This window comes from Scylla paramamosain, chromosome 6 (assembly GCF_035594125.1).
Source record: "Scylla paramamosain isolate STU-SP2022 chromosome 6, ASM3559412v1, whole genome shotgun sequence".
Classification (NCBI taxonomy): Eukaryota; Metazoa; Arthropoda; class Malacostraca; order Decapoda; family Portunidae; genus Scylla; species Scylla paramamosain.
The window spans coordinates 11,528,039-11,547,805 of record NC_087156.1 but is presented as its reverse complement, the minus strand read 5'-3'; the positions used below and the strand labels follow the sequence as shown (position 1 = coordinate 11,547,805).

General features: G+C 35.7%; 1 protein-coding gene across 7 annotated transcripts in view; it reads left to right on the top strand.

Annotated features, from left to right (window-relative positions):
* The window catches only part of LOC135101306 (uncharacterized), a 164,409-nt gene that overhangs the window by 100,793 nt on the left and 43,849 nt on the right, over positions 1–19,767 (top strand). For 5 of the 7 annotated variants that reach the window (XM_064005115.1, XM_064005112.1, XM_064005114.1 and 2 more), the window contains one exon: positions 12,559–12,612. The exons of the other annotated variants lie outside the window; for them this stretch is intronic. In XM_064005115.1, coding sequence (XP_063861185.1) covers positions 12,559–12,612 — 54 coding nt within the window. The remainder of the gene's footprint in view (positions 1–12,558; positions 12,613–19,767) is intronic. 7 annotated transcript variants of the gene reach the window in all.

Sequence of the window (19,767 nt, the reverse complement as noted above, 5' to 3'; positions counted from 1 at the left end):
TCCTTAGTGTTATTTTTTTCTTTTCTTTTACGTGTTGAAGATTGGCAAGGGATCGTACTGTCTTAAAACAACAAAGAAGTAGAAAAATTATACACACACACACACACACACACACACACACACACACACACACACACACACACACACACACACACACACACACACATATATACAAACACACACACACACACACACACACACATATATATACAAACACACACACACACACACACACACACACACACACACACACACACACACACACACACACACACACACACACACACACACACACACATAAACACACACACACACACACACACACACACACACACACACACACACACACACACACACACACACACACACACACACACACACACACACACACACACACACACACACACACACACACACACACACACACACACACACACACACACACACACACACACACACACACACACACACACACACACGCACACACACACACACACATATAAACACACACACACACACACATGCACACACACACACACACACACACACACACACACACACACACACACACACACACACACACACACACACACACACACACACACACACACACACACACACACATACACACACACACACACACACACACCAGTCACACGAACTCCACAAATGTAAAATAAATTGGTCTCTTCCTTCTTTCCTATTTTTTTACGTTTTCATTTCTTGAAATTACTTGTGGTCTTCCTTCTGAGTTTCGCTTAAGCCTCTTTTTCTTTGCTTTTTTACGATTGTGTTTTCTTTTGCTTTCTGTTTTGCTGTCATTTTATATTCACGTGTAGTGTTGCTTCCTATTTATTTATTTATTTTTTTCATGCGACTTTTCCTCGCCTTATATTCATTATTTGTCATTACTCTTGTTGATCTTTTATTTTCTCTTTTTAATCTCTCGTTTCCGTTTTTACTGTTTTTTTTGTAATTATATTTCACATTTATGAATTTCCCTTCCGTTTCCATTATTCACTATATTATTACTTATTTCTATTGGCTTGCATATTGAAATTACCTTTTTCCTCATCATTTTCTTTTCATTGCTCATCTTTTTTAATCGATTCATCCCATTCACCTTTTTTTTCAACTTTTTTTTTTTTTTCAACTGTCTCCACGTCTTCTTCCAAAGAGGGCATTATTTTCTGTTTTGTTACCAGCACTTTGAAGGTAATTAATGTAAACACTCCACTACGTACAAGTACCAGGAAATCAGGGCCTGGTGTGGATTCTGAGGCAGCGGTGGTGATGGTGGTGGTAGTGATGGTGGTGGTGGTGGTAGTAGTGTTAAGTTCGTCCAGAATCTTATCGTTCCACTCATTCCCTCCATTTCATGACATCATCCTCATCATTATCTTGACGGTCTCTCTCTCTCTCTCTCTCTCTCTCTCTCTCTCTCTCTCTCTCTCTCTCTCTCTCTCTCTCTCTCTCTCTCTCTCTCTCTCTCTCTCTCTCTCTCTCTCTCTCTCTCTCTCTCTCTCTCTCTCTCTCTCTCTCTCTCTCTCTCTGTTTTTTTCAATAAGAATAAGAGTAAGCATAATGAGTATTAGTACTAAGTATTATTTCTAATATAATAATAGCGAGGATAATAAAAATAATAATAATAATAATAATAATAATAATAATAATAATAATAATAATAATAAATAATAATAATAGTAATGATAACAAAAACAATAATAATACAACAACAACATCAAAAACAACAACAACAACTACTATAACAATAATAATAATAATAATAATAATAATAATAATAATAATAATAATAATTATTATTATTATTATTATTATTATCTTAATAATAATGACAATAAGAAGCGTAATAATCTAGTTCTGATTATTATTTCTTAGATGATATTGATGGCAACAATAATAATAATAATATTATTATTATTATTATTATTAATAGTAGTAATAATATTAATAATTAATGAAATGGTCATGCAAGCTGCCATTTGCATGGCTCGGAAACATTGCTTCCTGTGTGTCGGCTGATGCCTTTGTTATCGTTGTGCTTGTTGGTGACGCTGGTGTTTTCATTACTGTTATATCTTGCTATACAAAAAAATAGGTAGTACTAGTAGTACTTGTTCTTGTTCTTTACTACTACTACTACTACTACTACTACTACTACTACTACTACTACTACTACTACTACTACTACTACTACTACTACTACTACTACTCCTATTACTACTACTGCTATTTTACTACTACTACTACTACTACTACTACTACTACTACTACTACTACTACTACTACTACTACTACTACTACTACTACTGCTACTACTACTTCTACTACTACTGCTACTACTACTACTGTTACTACTACTACTACTACTACTACTACTACTACTACTACTACTACTACTACTACTACTGCTACTACTGCTACTACTACTACTACTACTAGTACTACTACTACTACTACTACTACTAATCCTGCTGCTTCTGGTGTAGCTACTGTTCAACATACTAATTTATACACCAAGATAACCAGTTGTGCTAATGATTCGCGTGAATAACTATCACCATAGGTAATGGTGATAGCTATGACATCTTATATCCGGACTTTACTAAAGGTTAGGGCACACGGGATAGATGGGAAGGTGTTGGGCTGGATAGGGTCATGGCTTAGTGACAGGCGACAAAGAGTTGTAATAAACGGCTCGAAATCTGAGTGGAGTCATGTAATTAGTGGGGTGCCCCAGGTATCAGTATTAGGGCCATTGTTATTTCTAATATATATCAATGACTTGGATAGTGGAATTAGTAGTGATGTTAGTAAATTTGCGGATGACACAAAGATAGGTAGATTAATTAGGTCAAAATCGGATGCCATCTTCTTGCAGGCAGATTTAGATAGAATGAATGAATGGACGGACGGATGGCAATTGTAATTTAATATCAATAAATGCAAAGTAATTAGCGTAGGTAGAGGAAACCCACACAGTAGGTACACATTAAACAACCAAACTCTGGTAGGTACAGGGTACGAGAAAGATTTAGGAGTTATAGTTAGATCTGAACTCCGTGTACGGAAACAATGCATAGAAGTCAGAAACAGGGTAAATAGGTTATTAGGATTAATTTTTAGGAGTGTTAAAAGCAGAAGTCCGGAAGTAATATTAAAGTTATACTTGGCGCTGGTCAGACCTCATCTACACTACGTTGTGCAGTTCTGGTCCCCACATTACAGGAAAGATATATGTCTATTAGAATCAGTACAGAGGAGAACGACTAATAGGATACATGGAATTAGGAGTATTCCTTATGAGGCGAGATTGAAGTTGTTAAATTTACATTCTTTTGAAAGACATAGGTTAAGAGGGGACCTGATAGAAGTCTTTAAGTGGCATAAAGGTTATAACAAGGGGGATGTAGGCAAAGTTCTTAGGATCAGCAACCTGGGTAGAACAAGAAATAACAGGTTCAAGCTTGAAAAATTTAGGTTTAGGAAGGAGATAAGAAAAAATTGGTTCTCAAATAAAGTGGTAGATGAGTGGAACGGACCCAGTAGTCATGTTGTTAGTGCTAGGACACTAGAGAGCCTTAAGAGAAGATTAGACAGTTTTATGGATGGCGATAATAGATGGAAATAGGTAGGTATATTTCATACAGGGACTGCCACGTGTAAGCCTGGTTGCTTCTTGCAGCTTCCCTTATTTCTTACGTTATGTTCTTATGTGAAAAAAAAACATATATATATATATATATATATATATATATATATATATATATATATATATATATATATATATATATATATATATATATATATATATATATATATATATATATATATATATATATATATATATATATATATATATATATATATATATATATATATATATATATATGTATATAAAATGTGTGTGTGTGTGTGTGTGAATATATATATATATATATATATATATATATATATATATATATATATATATATATATATATATATATATATATATATATATATATATATATATATATATATATATATATATATATATATATATATATATATATATATATATATATATATATATATATATATATATATATATATATATATATATATATATATATATATATATATATATATATATATATATATATTTATTTATTTATTTATTTATTTATATATTTATATATTTATTTATTTATTTATGGTGAATATTTGGAAAGAATTGCCCTCCAACGTAGTCAGGTCAAATACAATATAAACATTTAAAAATCGCCTTGATAAATATCTAATGTCAAATCCCCGGTTGTCACTGTTCACCTCATTATAAAAAATCTTACCGCGGATATTTAGTCTTTCGGTGCGATTACATCTGTCATCTGATGAGGGTATATGTGACTGAGGAAGAAAAACAACTAATTCACAACAAAGAAAATGAATCACATTAAAGAGACCTTGGTGATGGCTAGGTTCCTCGGCGACTTGCTGCTGACCCCGTCACAATAATGGTATAAGGAATGGAGTCCTTGCCGGGCAACTAACCCATCACTATTGTCACCTAGTAAACATGTATCCCACTCAGTCATATTTAAGGAAGAGGAAACATCTTATCTGATGTCAATAATAAAAATAGGACCGTATATGTAGACTAGATGTGATAGAAGTAGAAATCATCTCTTAATTACTTTCCACTCAAATTATGTTTTTTTTTTTTTAATCCAAATGTTATTTCCCTTTTCCTGCCAGCTTCTGCAGGATCGATGGGGGCGTGGGTGGGGAGGAGACTCTTCTGTGCGTTCTTGTCTTTCATCTTTTTATGTCCTGAATGAGTCTGCTCCCGGGAATTTCATATTGTAGTTGTACGGTGATAAATAATATCTCTGTGTGACCTTTGGAATATCTTCATATATTTATAAAAGCTTTCGTGACTGTGGAGTTTTGCTGAAATATTATTATTGTTTTTTTTCATATAGATTTTTTCGTTGTATTTGTACAGCACATTTTTGTTTTATCCACTAGAAAAGAAAGTGATAATTTAAATCCCGAACTTAAATTTCATTTGCATAAATAAGTTTAAATTAGAGAGTGAAATGAAGTTGGACTTCTTAACGTGTGGGAAGTGCCTGCCAACCTACTATGGAGGGTGTGCTGCGTAAATCATGATTGTATAGGAGCGTGATGTAACCTGTTCACACTGATACCACTTACAGACAAGCCTTTAAGTACCTTGGTATTTCGTAGTAGTGGTTTAAATAATGTTTTGACATGTTTAGATAGTCATCAGAGAAAGAGAGAGAGAGAGAGAGAGAGAGAGAGAGAGAGAGAGAGAGAGAGAGAGAGAGAGAGAGAGAGAGAGAGAGAGAGAGAGAGGCAGGAAGGCAGACGGTCAAACAAACAGGCAGGGAGGCAAGCAAACAAGCAAGCAAGCAGGGAGGCAGACAGACTAACAGGCAGGGAAAGAGGTGGATGGACATACAAAAAAGAAAGAAAGAAAGCAGGCAGACAGACAGGTTGACAGGGAAATAGTCAGCCTAACTTGAAGAGGATAGGCAGGCAAAGAAGCAGGCAGACAGGCAGGCAGGCAAAAATAGAAGGCAAGCAAGCAGACAGAGAAACAGACAAATAGACAGAGGGACAGATGGATGTGCGGGCAGACACAGACATGGACAAAGTAGTTTTAAATAGCGGCAGAAACTGGTATATTTCATTCTAAAGAGTATATTTGCACAATTTTTTTTTGTAAAGCACTTTAATAAATATTTTACCATGCCCTGCAGCGAGTACTTAACCAAAAATCCAACTGAATTAGTCAGTGGGATATTAATACAGCATAATGTTTGCATAATATAAACGTATGCCTCTTCCGTTATTCGTATATTCTTTCATGATAACAATTACTGTAAGCGAAGAAAATGCATACATAGTGACCTAACTATATTTTTTCTCTCATTGCCTCGTATTTACGGTATGCCATTTTTCAGGCACAATACGTAGTTGTCATTGATTTCCTAAAACTACTAAATATACCAGAAGACAGACCTACTGACCCATACTCATAAATATTGTTCCACTCGTAATGTTACACACACACACACACACACACACACACACACACACACACACATACACACACACACACACACATACACACACCATTGATACAAATATATGCACTGCAACAAAGCAACAGAAATTGGGATGCTCATTCTTACAGAACATTATAGTGAACATGTGAGGCAGAGATAAACAAACAGACGCAGACAGACAGATTGATTTAAAACACTTAGTAACATGTACTTGTTATAAGCAATTCTAAGTGACCATTAATTTCTTGTTCATTCCCATTCATTCAAGCATTTCAGTGTTGAGACGCAAAGGTAGTGTAAGTGTTGAAGCAGCGGTGGTAGTGGCCCCTTCACCTCGCCGCGAGGCAGGAAGGGGAGGTGAGGGACACCAGCAGTGACTGGCCTGAAGGCGCCTTGCGTCTCACTTCCTCTTTGCGACCCTCTCCCTTGTTTGCCTTTATCCATCAATCGCAACATGACTTGTGTTCCTTCTCTTCAGTCTCACTTAACTACCACCTTCATATTCTAGACACACTACTTACCCTCCTGGCTTCAGCTCAAGGTTTTCCAAGGTCAGTTGAATTGCTCGTCTTCTCGGACTTATGCTAACGGAGCTAATCCGCGCATGGCTTAGCAGTGTATCCTATGGACTGTCGGCTTTTCTCTCATCCTGGTACACGCGGCGATGGTGCCAAGGGAATCATTGCCTTGGCGGAGTGTTAGGGAGGGTGAGGCGAGGCATGGCGGAGTATCTCTTGACTGGAAACCTTAAGTAGGGTAATCTAAGCGAAGTCGAACTGGAGGGTTTGCAATAAAATTAGTGTTGCTACTCAAGCTAAAGGAGGATTGTTAGGATGTTACTTCTTAGGAAATAGCTTTACTTATTGAAATATAGTAAAGATGGGTAAAAGAGAGAAGGTGAATTCTGCTTGGGAGCAAGATATGGTTTCAGACAGAGAGAGAGAGAGAGAGAGAGAGAGAGAGAGAGAGAGAGAGAGAGAGAGAGAGTCCTAACAGTGAAAGCTTTAAGTTCAGTGAAATAGCATCATTATTCTTCATTGACACTCTTAAGCTGCAGACGCTAGAAAGAAATCAGTCACAACCCAGAAGACTTGACATAGAAAAGTAGATCCAACTGTTTCCATATTTTCTCTTGAATATAAAGAACAGATAATAGATTGACAATAACGAAACGATTTACTCGTAAGAGGCTTTGCTTGGGATGAGAGGAGATTAGGGAGTCCTGTTTTGGAGTGAAGCCGTAAACACTGGTGATGTAGAACTGAAATAAGAATTTGTCTCATTGTTGTCTCGTCAACAGCATTCAGTAACGTTCCTTTATAAACTTAATGAAATCCCACTCTTGTTTTAATACTAAGTAGGATAAACAGAAGCATAAAGTAGAACCGTGCATCTAAATATTTCAAATAAAAGTGTAGTCTCATACATATTAGTCTAAGTGGACCCAAGTTGAAAGTAACTGATGTGTATGACTGTATAAAGAACCTTTCAGCCAAGGAATGTACAGTATCTCCGAAAACTATCTTTAAAGTGTGGTGCGAACTGTGGCATAATGAACAATACAAAACCCTCTGCCTGATCACGTTTTGTGTCGGTAAAATTGGTATGCATGGCTTGACGTGATGCTAAGATACCTCTATTTGTTAGGTCATATGTAATATATGGAAACTATCCTTAGTGTGCAGGGCTACTCATTGTCACTGGCGTTATCACCAAACGTGTCAAATAACTTGGTTCATTGTGTCAGAATGTAGACGTCTTATTTTTATAGATAATTTGGTAGGTACTCTACAATATCTACTTGGAGAGAGAAAGGGACAGATACTGTCAAAACATCCATCCCACCACACTCTCAGTTCCTGTTAATGCTTTGCCACCTTGAGCAGCAGCCACGCAGATTTACAGATTGCTGGAAAAAAAAAAAAACATAGAAATAAAATAGGTATTTGTGGTAGATGTACCTTTGTTATTCCTTCTTTAGTGCAGAGGCGGCGTGTAGTGACTGTAGTCTCCTGAGTGCCCTAAACAAGATCCTAGCTATAAATAATTTGGTAAAGCTGACGGAAACAGTCAAGCAGCTTTTGGATAGCAGCAGATAGCAGCTTGAATACTGTGTGTGTTTGTGTGTGTGTGTATTTGTCTGTTGGTCAGTCATTGCACGTGCTGATGGCACATTCATTAACAACTAAAGTCTCATTGTCATTAAATATTATTGCAGGGAAGCAGAGCAACATAAAAGCGCTCCCACTGTCTGATGAGGCCGAGTCTTACGACCACAGAATACTTCGAACCTGCTATTCTGTATATTGATAGTTCTGAAGAGAGAGAGAGAGAGAGAGAGAGAGAGAGAGAGAGAGAGAGAGAGAGAGAGAGAGAGAGACAGAGACGAAGCTGATATGATAGATCAATTAATATGATTATGAGCATCGGATTCCATGAAGGACGACTAGAGGGCCGGGAGACGGTAAGGTACTCAATCAAGCCCTTATGTAGGGGAAGTACTGGAGGCTTGGTATAAACTCTATGAAACCAGATGTACTGGAGTTTTCATTACAACTGTTTGATTATTATTATTATTATTATTATTATTATTATTATTATTATTATTATTATTATTATTATTATTATCATTATTATTATTATTATTATTATTAATATTATTATTATTATCATTATTATCATTATTGTTATTATTATTATTATTATTACTATTATTACTATTATTATTATTATATCAGGTTTCATTACAAACCTTAACAGTCATGGCATTTAATAGTCATTCCTATGCAGAGATAAATGATGAGAGAGAGAGAGAGAGAGAGAGAGAGAGAGAGAGAGAGAGAGAGAGAGAGAGAGAGAGAGAGAGAGAGAGAGATTCAGATTTCAGATTCAGATTCTTTATTATTCCATGAGACATGGTTATTCTTACAGATTGGTTAACATAGGTAGTCATGTTTAATATATAATAGCAAATAAAATACACACACACACACACACACACACACACACACACACACACACACACACACACAATAAAAAGTAGATTGACTCAAAACTTCTTTGCTACTCTGTATTAAACATTTAGTAAACGTCATTTAAAATAATTGTGCTATGATAACATGGACTAATAATTATTTAAAAGAATTTCGCTAAGTCTAGACTTAAAATCATAAAGGCTTTCAGAATTGATCACATTGGTGGGCAGTGTATTCCATAACTTTGGTCCAAGTATCGTAATGGCTCTGGCACCAGAGTCTGTTCTAGCTCTACCCACATAAAGGTTATTGAGCTGTCTTGTGTTGCTTGTGGTGTGTTCTCTAACTGTGGGAAATTTGAGGTACCAGTCTGGATAACAGTTATTGACAGCCTTATAAACAGTTGTACATTTATCAAAGGTGTGCTTCTCTTTGATTTTCAACCACTTTAACTCTTTTATGAAGGGGGTTACATGATCATACTTTCTGGTACACCCAACAGCTACTTTAGCTGCAAAATTTTGCAATTTCTGGACATTGTGCAGCAAAGTTTCATTAGTTGTACCCCATATTACAATACAGTAATTTATTAAACTGAGAACTAGTGACTGTACTACAAGTATTCTTGTTGATTTATCAAAGTTCTGGCTTATTCTATTAATGAACATTAATGCACCCATGACTTTCTTTGTTAATTCACCAATATGTACGTCAAAAAGCATGTATTTATCAATGAAAACACCAAGATTTTTAACATGAGAGCTTGGGTAAATGAAGTCTCCATCACAGTCTATTATGGTGTTCGGAGGAATCTGTGATAGAAGTTGTCTGTTACCAATGAAGATACATTGTGTTTTCTTTGAATTTAACATCAGCTCGTTTCTAAGAAAATACTGTTTTACATTCCGCAGAGTTTCTTCCGTTCTAGAGTTGAGAGCTACAAGGTTATTTGGAGTGTCGGCGTGGAGAAACTGAGTGTCATCAGCATACTGTGTTAGACAACATTCGTTGATACTCTCATTAAGGTCATTTACATAAATCGAAAATAAAACGGGTCCGAGAATTGAACCTTGTGGGACTCCATAAGCTACGTTAAGTTTATTAGATACTGTGCTATTGAGACGGACAGACTGAGCTCTGTTTTCAATGTAACTTTTAAACCAGAAGATGTCCATTTTTATTGCAAAAAATTTTTTTAAAAGGATCTCATGACTGACATTGTCAAAAGCTTTAGAGAGGTCACACAAGGTTAACAATGTAATTTTCTTAAGAGTCCATATTGCTATATATTTTGTTTGAGATAACAGTAAGTGCAGTCTCTGTTGACAGTTTTGGACGAAAGCCATGTTGGGTGTTAGACAATGATTGACTAAATTCCAAGAAATACATAAGTTGATTAGTGACAACTTTTTCTAATAGTTTTGATATGATAGGTAATAGAGAGATGGGTCGAAAATTATTTGGATCATTAACATCACCAGTTTTGAGGCTTGGTACAACTAGTGCGTGTTTCCAGGATGTAGGAAAGATGCCTGTTACAATTGAAGTATTGATGATACACGTCAAATAAAAAGCTATAACATAGAGTGCATCCTTAATAAATCTCATTGAAATGCCATCCGAACCTACAGAACTAGTTTCTTTTAGGTTTTTAATAGTGAGGATAACAGTTTCAACACTTACAGGATGAGGTCTAAAAAGATCATCGTCACCTAAAGCTACATTAAAATTATTTGCATCAGATATATTTCAGAGAGAGAGAGAGAGAGAGAGACGTACATAGAAAGTATATTTGCATAAAAAGTCGATAAGTGGCCTAAATATTCCGAGGGCTTGCTAGTCTCAAATGTGAGTAACAAATAAAAAGGCTCGTCAGCTTGGTGTTTATTAGCATGCCTTCTTCAGACGTGTGATTACTCATGTGCTCACACGACGGGAGATTGAATTACACATAGTAAATGCTTTTAATGGGGATATTTATATATATATTTGTTTATTAGCTGGTCTTTAGATGAGAGAGAGAGAGAGAGAGAGAGAGAGAGAGAGAGAGAGAGAGAGAGAGAGAGAGAGAGATTAGTAATTGGTCAGGAGAATATCTGCAATTTTTTTCTTTTATAATGCAAAGCTTTTTAGAATATCAAAGCATTCATTAATTAACCTACACTCTTTTCAGTTACACTTTTTCATATAAATTGTTTTTGCTTTCAAGAGAGCAATGGTGATAGAATCTAAGCAGATGCTGTCATGTTTGTTGTTTTGCTGTTAAAGTTTTTTTCTATATATATGTATAGTGTTGAAGTAGCAAAGGCATCGTAGAAAACACTAACATCTTGAGATCCATCAATATGTTTTCAGGGAAAATATGAGAAAATTGTGTGAGTCTTGCCGTGGTAGGAAAGATGGCCTCCTGTGGGACCTTATCAAAAGAGTGTCTGGCATTGGTTTGGTAAGCAGTGGGACAAAAAAAAATTAGGATGCCTTTGGTAATGCATATATAGGAATGTTATTGCCAGCAAAACACTACCTTGGCTTTGCAGTGAAGCTTTTCTATTCAGATGACTGCAGGAACTGAAATATGGAGACACAACTATACTAGGCAGGTCCAGTGAAAGGTATCACACTAAATGTATTGCATCATCCAGACGAGTTAGCAGCACAAGCATGAAGTAGGGTGGATCTCACAGGTGTTCACTTTTGTTGAGATCCTTACCAAGAAGCAGTGACATCCAGAACCAACAGCAACTATGATATCTTTGTTGTCTCTGGAGCCCTTGTTATTGTTGTTGTTTTGTTGTTTAAGACATTATAGGTAACATGCTGTGTCCTCGCAGTAACCACACGAAAAGGCAGGTATCTAACTAGGAGTGGTCAGAGAGTGTTTGTTGTTGTTGTTATCAGAACCACAAACGGAGGAAGGCGGATGTGTTGTATTACTGAACAATAATAAAAATGAAGAATAGATGAGTCAGGCCACCTTGGCAGAGGTACTCAAAAGGGACTTTCATGTTTTGTGCCGTGAATACTTTTTATGGCTAGACTGAAGTGGTACTTATTATTTTATAAGTGTATCCTTGCTGTTTTTTTTAAGGTTTGTACTGCTGAATGTTGGGAAGCTTTGCATTTATTATTTTTTGCTTCTTTTTATTTTGTTATTTAATCTTGTTATATATGTAATGGTGTTTGTTCGTTTTATTTTGTTGCAGCTGTTGTGCATATTTAACATTTTTAGCGTTTCAAGTGTGTTCTGTTTTCAGTGTTGTTTTCCATGTATCCATGTGTTCTTGCATGGAGGAATCTGACATGTTTTATTGATGACATTTCGTGTTTTTCTTCAGTATTTATTCTTTCCTTTTTTGTTCATGTGTATATTGTAACTCATGCAGTAAAGGATTTGTGGTGGTTCTGTTCATGTTGGTTCATTTTTAGCTCTTTTTAGAATAGTCAAGCTGCATCACTTTTTTATGTGGATGTTTTGATATTTTCAGGAAAGGATGGGAAGTGGTGCCGCAGTGAACACTCCCAACACATGCAGGAGGAAAGTGAGTACCTGCTTCATTACATCATGTGCACTCTGTTTTGGAACTCGCTGTTAAACTTTTTTTTTTCCATGTCAAGTGAAACCTGTCACTGTTGCCAGCCTTTCTCCTGTCAGTTTCCTATGAATCTATGAAGGAAAGAAAAGATGTGCTTCCATGGTATCGTGTCAGTAGTATTATCCATTGAAGGATTAGTTTAAATATTTTTCCAAAGCGTTGTTTTGCCTCCCATTTTTGTGCCTTCCAAGGGTATATATATGAAAGAAGAAAGAATGTAAATTTAGTCTATAATGTTTATTGCAACATCTTACAGGAAAAAAAGTCTTTTGTGGATTAACCGAGAATCTTTTTCTAAACTATAATTTTTGTATTCCAGTCTTCATGTGCTTATTTTAGTTTATGCATAGAAAAAAAAGAAGGATACAAAATCATATATTTTCTATAATGGTGTCATCTTGTTGGTATAAATATTTACTTGGAGATTCAGTTGAAACCTAACAATTAGCTGTCAATTTTGCATTCTTTTTTTTTTTGTATATATATATATATATATATATATATATATATATATATATATATATATATATATATATATATATATATATATATATATATATATATATATATATATATCTTTTTTATATACGAATATGTGAATGAAGAAAGGAAAAATGCAATTACAAAAAACTTTCCACAATAACAGGAATATTCACTTGAGTACTTTTTAGGTAAATATCAGATCTTCTAATTTATCTGTTTATTTATCTTTTACTGCATTTTACGGTTATGTAGATTGATAATATTTTGCATGTTATGATAAAGTGTCCTTGGAAACTATTACTGTAACAATCTATATTTAGTGTGAATTTGATTTCCACATAAAAAAGGAAAAAAAATTTCCTTATCTGGAGAAAATATATTTACATTTTCTTTGTTCAATTGGTATTGATATTATTTTTAACTGATTTCCCAGGAAGCGTTACCACCATAATATTTGCGGCCTAACCTAAGGTAACTTTTTATCGTCATAACCTTTGTTGCAGCTTTATTAAGTAAAATCAGAGTTAAACTTGTATAGTTCTATGAAGTGTCCTTATTTGTCTCTGTGTATGTTGATTATCACCTTGAAAAGTCAAGGTGACGTGGGCCTTGATGACAAGAGCTGGCCCACACTATTTGTCTCCCTTTTTTTAGAGGCTCGTCATTGTAGATTTCTGAAAATATTAATTTCATCACGTTTTTTTTTTTTTCTTGTCAGCGAATAAAAGAAAATTTATAGTTTTCTTTATCATTTAGTAAAGTATTAAATATCTTTTGAGGGATTATTCCCCTAGTAGAGTGAGGGGTTTATATTATTGTTACCACACATCTCTACACCTCACTGCCCCCGCCTGGCCCTGGAGGGCGCAACAATGATTTGGCCAGGACCACCTTTTGGTGTCCGCACATAAAAATTTTGATTTCAGTTTCAGAAACATTTTTTGGTTGGTAACTTTTGAAGGCGTATCTTATTTTATGTAATTTCTTCGTCAGACTCACCTTTGCTGTATTTTGCATATTTCAATTTATAGGCATGTGGGCGAAGATTTCTGTCTCGCAACTCTTGCAACTATCACCTCATCACTATAGATTGAGCTCTAGCGCGAAAGTGCGTGAATTATTTGCCATAACTCACTTCTTATATGGGATAGCTAGTCTTGGTTGGCACCATCAGACTCAGCAGTGACTGTAGAACAGAGATGTGTTGTAAAGAACTTGACAAAACAAAAAAGAAAATGATGAGTTGAACTGTGAAGTTAAAAAAAAAATGTTCATAACATGTTTTACTTATGCCTGCTATTTTCAAATGTTAATCATTGAATTGAATGCAGATAGCAAAACAGAGTCAATATGGGTAGATATTAAGGAATGATCACAGTCAGTAGTAATGGGAGTAGTGTACAAGCCACCGAACAGTACAAGAGAAATTAACACCTCACTGTGGCAGGAATTAAATAGAGCAGGAAGGTACAGTCAGGTATTTGTGGTAGGAGACTTTAATTTTAGGAATATCGACTGGAGCCTGATGGTGGATAACATGGAAGTAGAAGAATTTCTGAAGGTAATTCAGGAAAATTTTTTTAAATACAGTAAAATCCCTCTTATCCGGCATCAACAGGACCGCCGACATGCCGGATACTTGAATAGAAGTGAAATTATGTCCACAGTCACCACCCTACACTCACGCATCTTACCATAACAAAGATCAGCTGATTGCTGTGCCGCGCGTCGCCACCCGTACTGTCACCTCACACTCACCAACACACATTGTGATTGTAATTGTGACTCCTTCTGATCTTTTCAAGCTGAACCACTCGTATAACACTTTGTCCATCATTTCACCACGATGATACTGCAGTGTGTGACGATTTTCCGCTGCCTTTGGAGTGTCGGTAGCTTTCATGTAATCCCACAACTTTTTCGTTTGGGATTTAATGTCATAAATAGTTGATGAGCCCACACCATATTCCACCATTAGTTGCTGTCTGCTTTCATCTCTCTCTAATTGTTGACAAATGTCTACCTTCTGCTTAAGTGCAAGCACAACACGCTTCCTCTTTTCTAGAACTTTAGGCATAATGAAGGTGTCAGGCGATAAACAGTGCACACGCGGGACTGAGTCACTGAGTAAACAGTGCAGTGGGCCGCGGGTGGCGCGAAGCAGTGCGCTCTGGTGGCGAGGGGACAAAGTATGCCTTGCATGGGAATTTTAATCAATTTTATGAGTACACATTGATTTTTTATTGATTTTAAGGTTCGGGAAAAAATGTGCCGGATACTTGAAGCTGCCGGATGCTCGAATGCTGGATGAGAGGGATTTTAATGTAGGTAATCATAGAACCCACAAGGGAGAACAGTATTCTAGATATAATTCTTACTAACAGGGAGGAAGCAGTCATATAGGTAGAGGTTGGGGACAGCTAGGTGATAGTGACCATTGGGAAATTAGGTACAAATTAAAATGGAAGAAACTTTTAGAAGCAAAAATACTAGTAAAATACCTGACTTTAGGAGAGCAGTTTTTGAGGAATTAAAAAGGTACCTCCAAGGAGTTGACTGGCAACGGATGCAGGGTGAGGTGAGGTCAGGAACAGAGTTGAGAGAGATAAGGAAGGATGAGAGAGGTGAGGTGAGGTGTGAAGGTGAATGACAAGAGAAGGGAAGATTTGTCTGTAAGGGGTGGAGGAGAGAGAGATGGAGAGATAGGTATGAGTATGTTGGAGGGTCAAGTCATGCTGAAATGGGAGAGATGAGGTCGAGAAGAGTAGATGAAGAAGTGGAGAGGATGGAACTGGCCGAGATGGGGGGATTAGGTGAAGTAAATGTAGATGAGTTGCATAAATATTTCGTAGATAAATTCCATACATGTCAGTTAGCAAACATCCCGTATAGAGCAATAAGATCACAGAAAAATAACCCTAAATGGATGACTGCTAGGTTAAAACATCATATAGGGCAGAAGAGAAGTATATATAAGAGATTAAGGGCAGGTGAAGATGTTTTAAGGTCATAATATAATGAATTAGTTGAAACAATCAGGAGGTCAACAAGGGTAATTATGAATTAAAGGTAGCCAGCCAGGCAAAGACAGACCCCAAGGGATTTTATCAGGTATACAGGAAGAAATTAATAAGGATACTATAGGTCTATTAAAGGCAGCAGATGGGGAGCTGCTTAGTTCTGGGAGGAGTTTAGTAAAATTCTGAATGAGTATTTTTTAACTGTCTTCACCCAGGAAAACATGCAGGATATGCCAAATAGTGAACAGATGTTTAGAGCAGATGAGAATGAGAAGCTAGCAGATATTTCCATAACTAAGGAGATCATGGAACAGAAGATAGATAGGCTAAAAAAGTTCAAGGCACCAGGACCAGATGAAATATATCCCAGAGTACTTGAGAAATGCAAAGAGGTTATTAGTGAGCTGTTAGTCTCTCTCTTTAGGAAATCATTTGAGTCAGGTGAGGTACCAGCAATGTGGAGGCAGGCTAATGTAGTACCCTTCTTTAAGAAAAGAGATAAAACTTTAGCATCTAATTATAGACCTGTCAGCTAAACTCCAGTTGTGAGTAAAATATTGGAGTCAATAATAGCGAGGAACATTAGGGAGCATTTAGACAAACATAACTTGATAAATCAGTCACAGCATGAATTCACAAAGGAGAAGTCTTGCCTGATGAACTTGTTAAGTTTTTACAGTAAAGTGTACGAGGCAGTAGATAATGGTGATAGTTATGATATCTTATATCTGGACTTTAGTAAAGCTTCTGACAAGGTACCCCCATCAGAGGCTCCTGAGAAAGGTTAGGGCACACGGGATAGATGGGAAGGTGTTAGGATGTACGAGTATAAGGTCATGGCTAAGCGACAGGTGACAAAGAGTTGTAATAAACGGCTCTAAATCTAGGTGGTGCCTTGTAATTAGTGGGGTGCCACAGGGATCAGTATTAGGGTCATTGTTGTTTTTAATATATATCAATGACTTGGATATTGGAATTAGTAGTGATGTTAGTAAATTTGCAGATGACACAAAGATAGATTAATTAGGTCAGAATCGGATGGCATCACCTTGCAGGCAGATTTAGAGAAGATGAATGAATGGACGGACAGATGGCAAATGCAGTTTAATATCAACAAATGCAAAGTACTTAGGGTAGGTAGAGGAAACCCACACAGTAGATACACAATGTTTTAAACAACGAAACTCTGGTAGGTACAGGGTACGAGAAAGATTTAGGAGTTATAGTTAGTTCTGAACTCTGTCTAGGAAAGCAATGCATAGAGGCCAGAAACGGCAAATAGTGTATTAGAATTCATTTTTAGGAGTGATAAAAGAAGATGGCCTGAAGTAATATTAAAGTTATATTTGGTGCTGGTCAGATCTCGTCAAGGCTACATTGTGCAGTTTTGGTCCCCACATTACAGGAAAGATATAGGTCTATTAGAATCAGTACAGAGGAGAATGAGAATGAGAATGAGGAGCATTCCTTATGAGGCAAGATTAAAGCTGTTAAATTTGCATTCTTTAGAGAGATGTAGGCGAAGTGGGGACCTGATTGAAGTCTTTAAGTGGTATAAGGGTTATAACAAGGTGTATGTAAGCAAAATTCTTAGGATCAATAACCAGGATAGAACAAGTAATAACGGGTTCAAGCTTGAAAATTTTTCTAAAAAAGATTCTCAAATAGAGTGGGAGATGAGTGGAATGGACTCAGTAATCTTGTTGTTTGTACTAAGACATTAGGGAGCTTTAAGAGAAGATTAGACAAGTTTATGAATGGGGATGATAGGTGGAAATAGATAGGTATATTTCATACAAGGACTGCCATGTGTAAGCCTGGCCACTTCATGTGGTGTTCCTTATTTCTTATGTTCTTATGTTCTTATGTACTGAAATATATTATTACTTTAAGTGAAAAAACTCTCGGGAATAGGATAGCTTGATCAGAATGCAGATAAAGCTCAACATATTGAAAACACAGAGTCATTTATAGCATTGTGTCACTCACTGCAACCTGCACAGCGGCTCGACACTATGCGTGACACGTGCAGCCGGGCTTCGTTTGACAACGTCTGTGACGCATCCAAAAATTAGAACCAGCCGCTGGAGGAAGGTCTTTTAAGTTGTTAAGCAACTTAAAACACCTATTACCTAGTTATCTATTTTTTGTGAAGTCAAACTTCCTATTGTCATTTAAAAAAAAATCAAACTTTTGTCTCCAAATAATCTTGCGCATTTCATCGCATGCATTGTTATTATTTATTTATTTTCTTCTCATGCAAAACCTCACTTTGTATGATCTTTAAGTTCTCTTCACTATATTATCTTAGGTATATTATTCCATTCAAAAATTGCAATTGATGCATAATTTATATACTATACAAAAATATTAAATTAATAAATTATCAAAAATAAAAAACACAAACACTAATTTGATAATGTAATTACATATTCATATTTGCGTCCTCTTTTATAAATCATCCACAGTAATGTTTTTCTTGGTGCCTCATCCTCTCAGAATCCTCGCACTCACATCACACTCTCATCGTGCTTACCTCTCTGCATCTCAAACACATTCCTTGCAAGGTTAGCATTCATGTGAAGGTTATGCATGTCCATGTATGCCTGTATGTACGTATCTGTGTATTGTTGCTGCTATTCATTGTCGTCTTGTTCTTGTTCTTCTCGACATTCTTCTTCTTTGTGTTGTTGTTCATGTTGCTAATTTGTTGTTGTTGCTCCTGCAGTTTTTTCTCTATGCTGGTGTAATCTGGTATGTTTTCTTTCTTTTATTTGATATTCATGAACAATATTTTGATTTCATTAGAAGTAAAAATGCAACTTTTTTTTTCATATCACAGTAATGCCTTATATTTTCTTTTGCTCTCTCTCTCTCTCTCTCTCTCTCTCTCTCTCTCTCTCTCTCTCTCTCTCTCTCTCTCTCTCTCTCTCTCTCTCTCTCTCTCTCTCTCTCTCTCTCTCTCTCTCTCTCTCTCTCTCTCTCTCTCTTTATATATATATATATATATATATATATATATATATATATATATATATATATATATATATATATATATATATATATATATATATATATATATATATATATATATATATATATATATATATCTATATATATATATAGAGAGAGAGAGAGAGAGAGAGAGAGAGAGAGAGAGAGAGAGAGAGAGAGAGAGAGAGAGAGAGAGAGAGAGAGAGAGATGATGATCAAATAAAAGAAAGAAAACATACCAGATTACACCAGCGTAGAGAAAAAACTGCAGGAGCAACAACAACAAATTAGCAACATGAACAACAACACAAAGAAGAAAAATGAGGAGAAGAACAAGAATAAGAAGAATAAGAAGAGCAGCAACAGTAACTGCAATAACAACAACAATAGCATCATCAACAACAATAACAACAAAGGGAATAAATCTCTTTGTATCCAACAGGAGCAGAAAACATCATGGCTTTACCATCCAAGAGGTCTGGATGTCTCAAGTTACATAAATATTAATATAAAAGAAACATTTTTTTAGAGAAATAGTAAATATAAGCAATTATTCATACAATAAACACAAAAATGGAAATTAATGATTCAAAGTAAATATTAT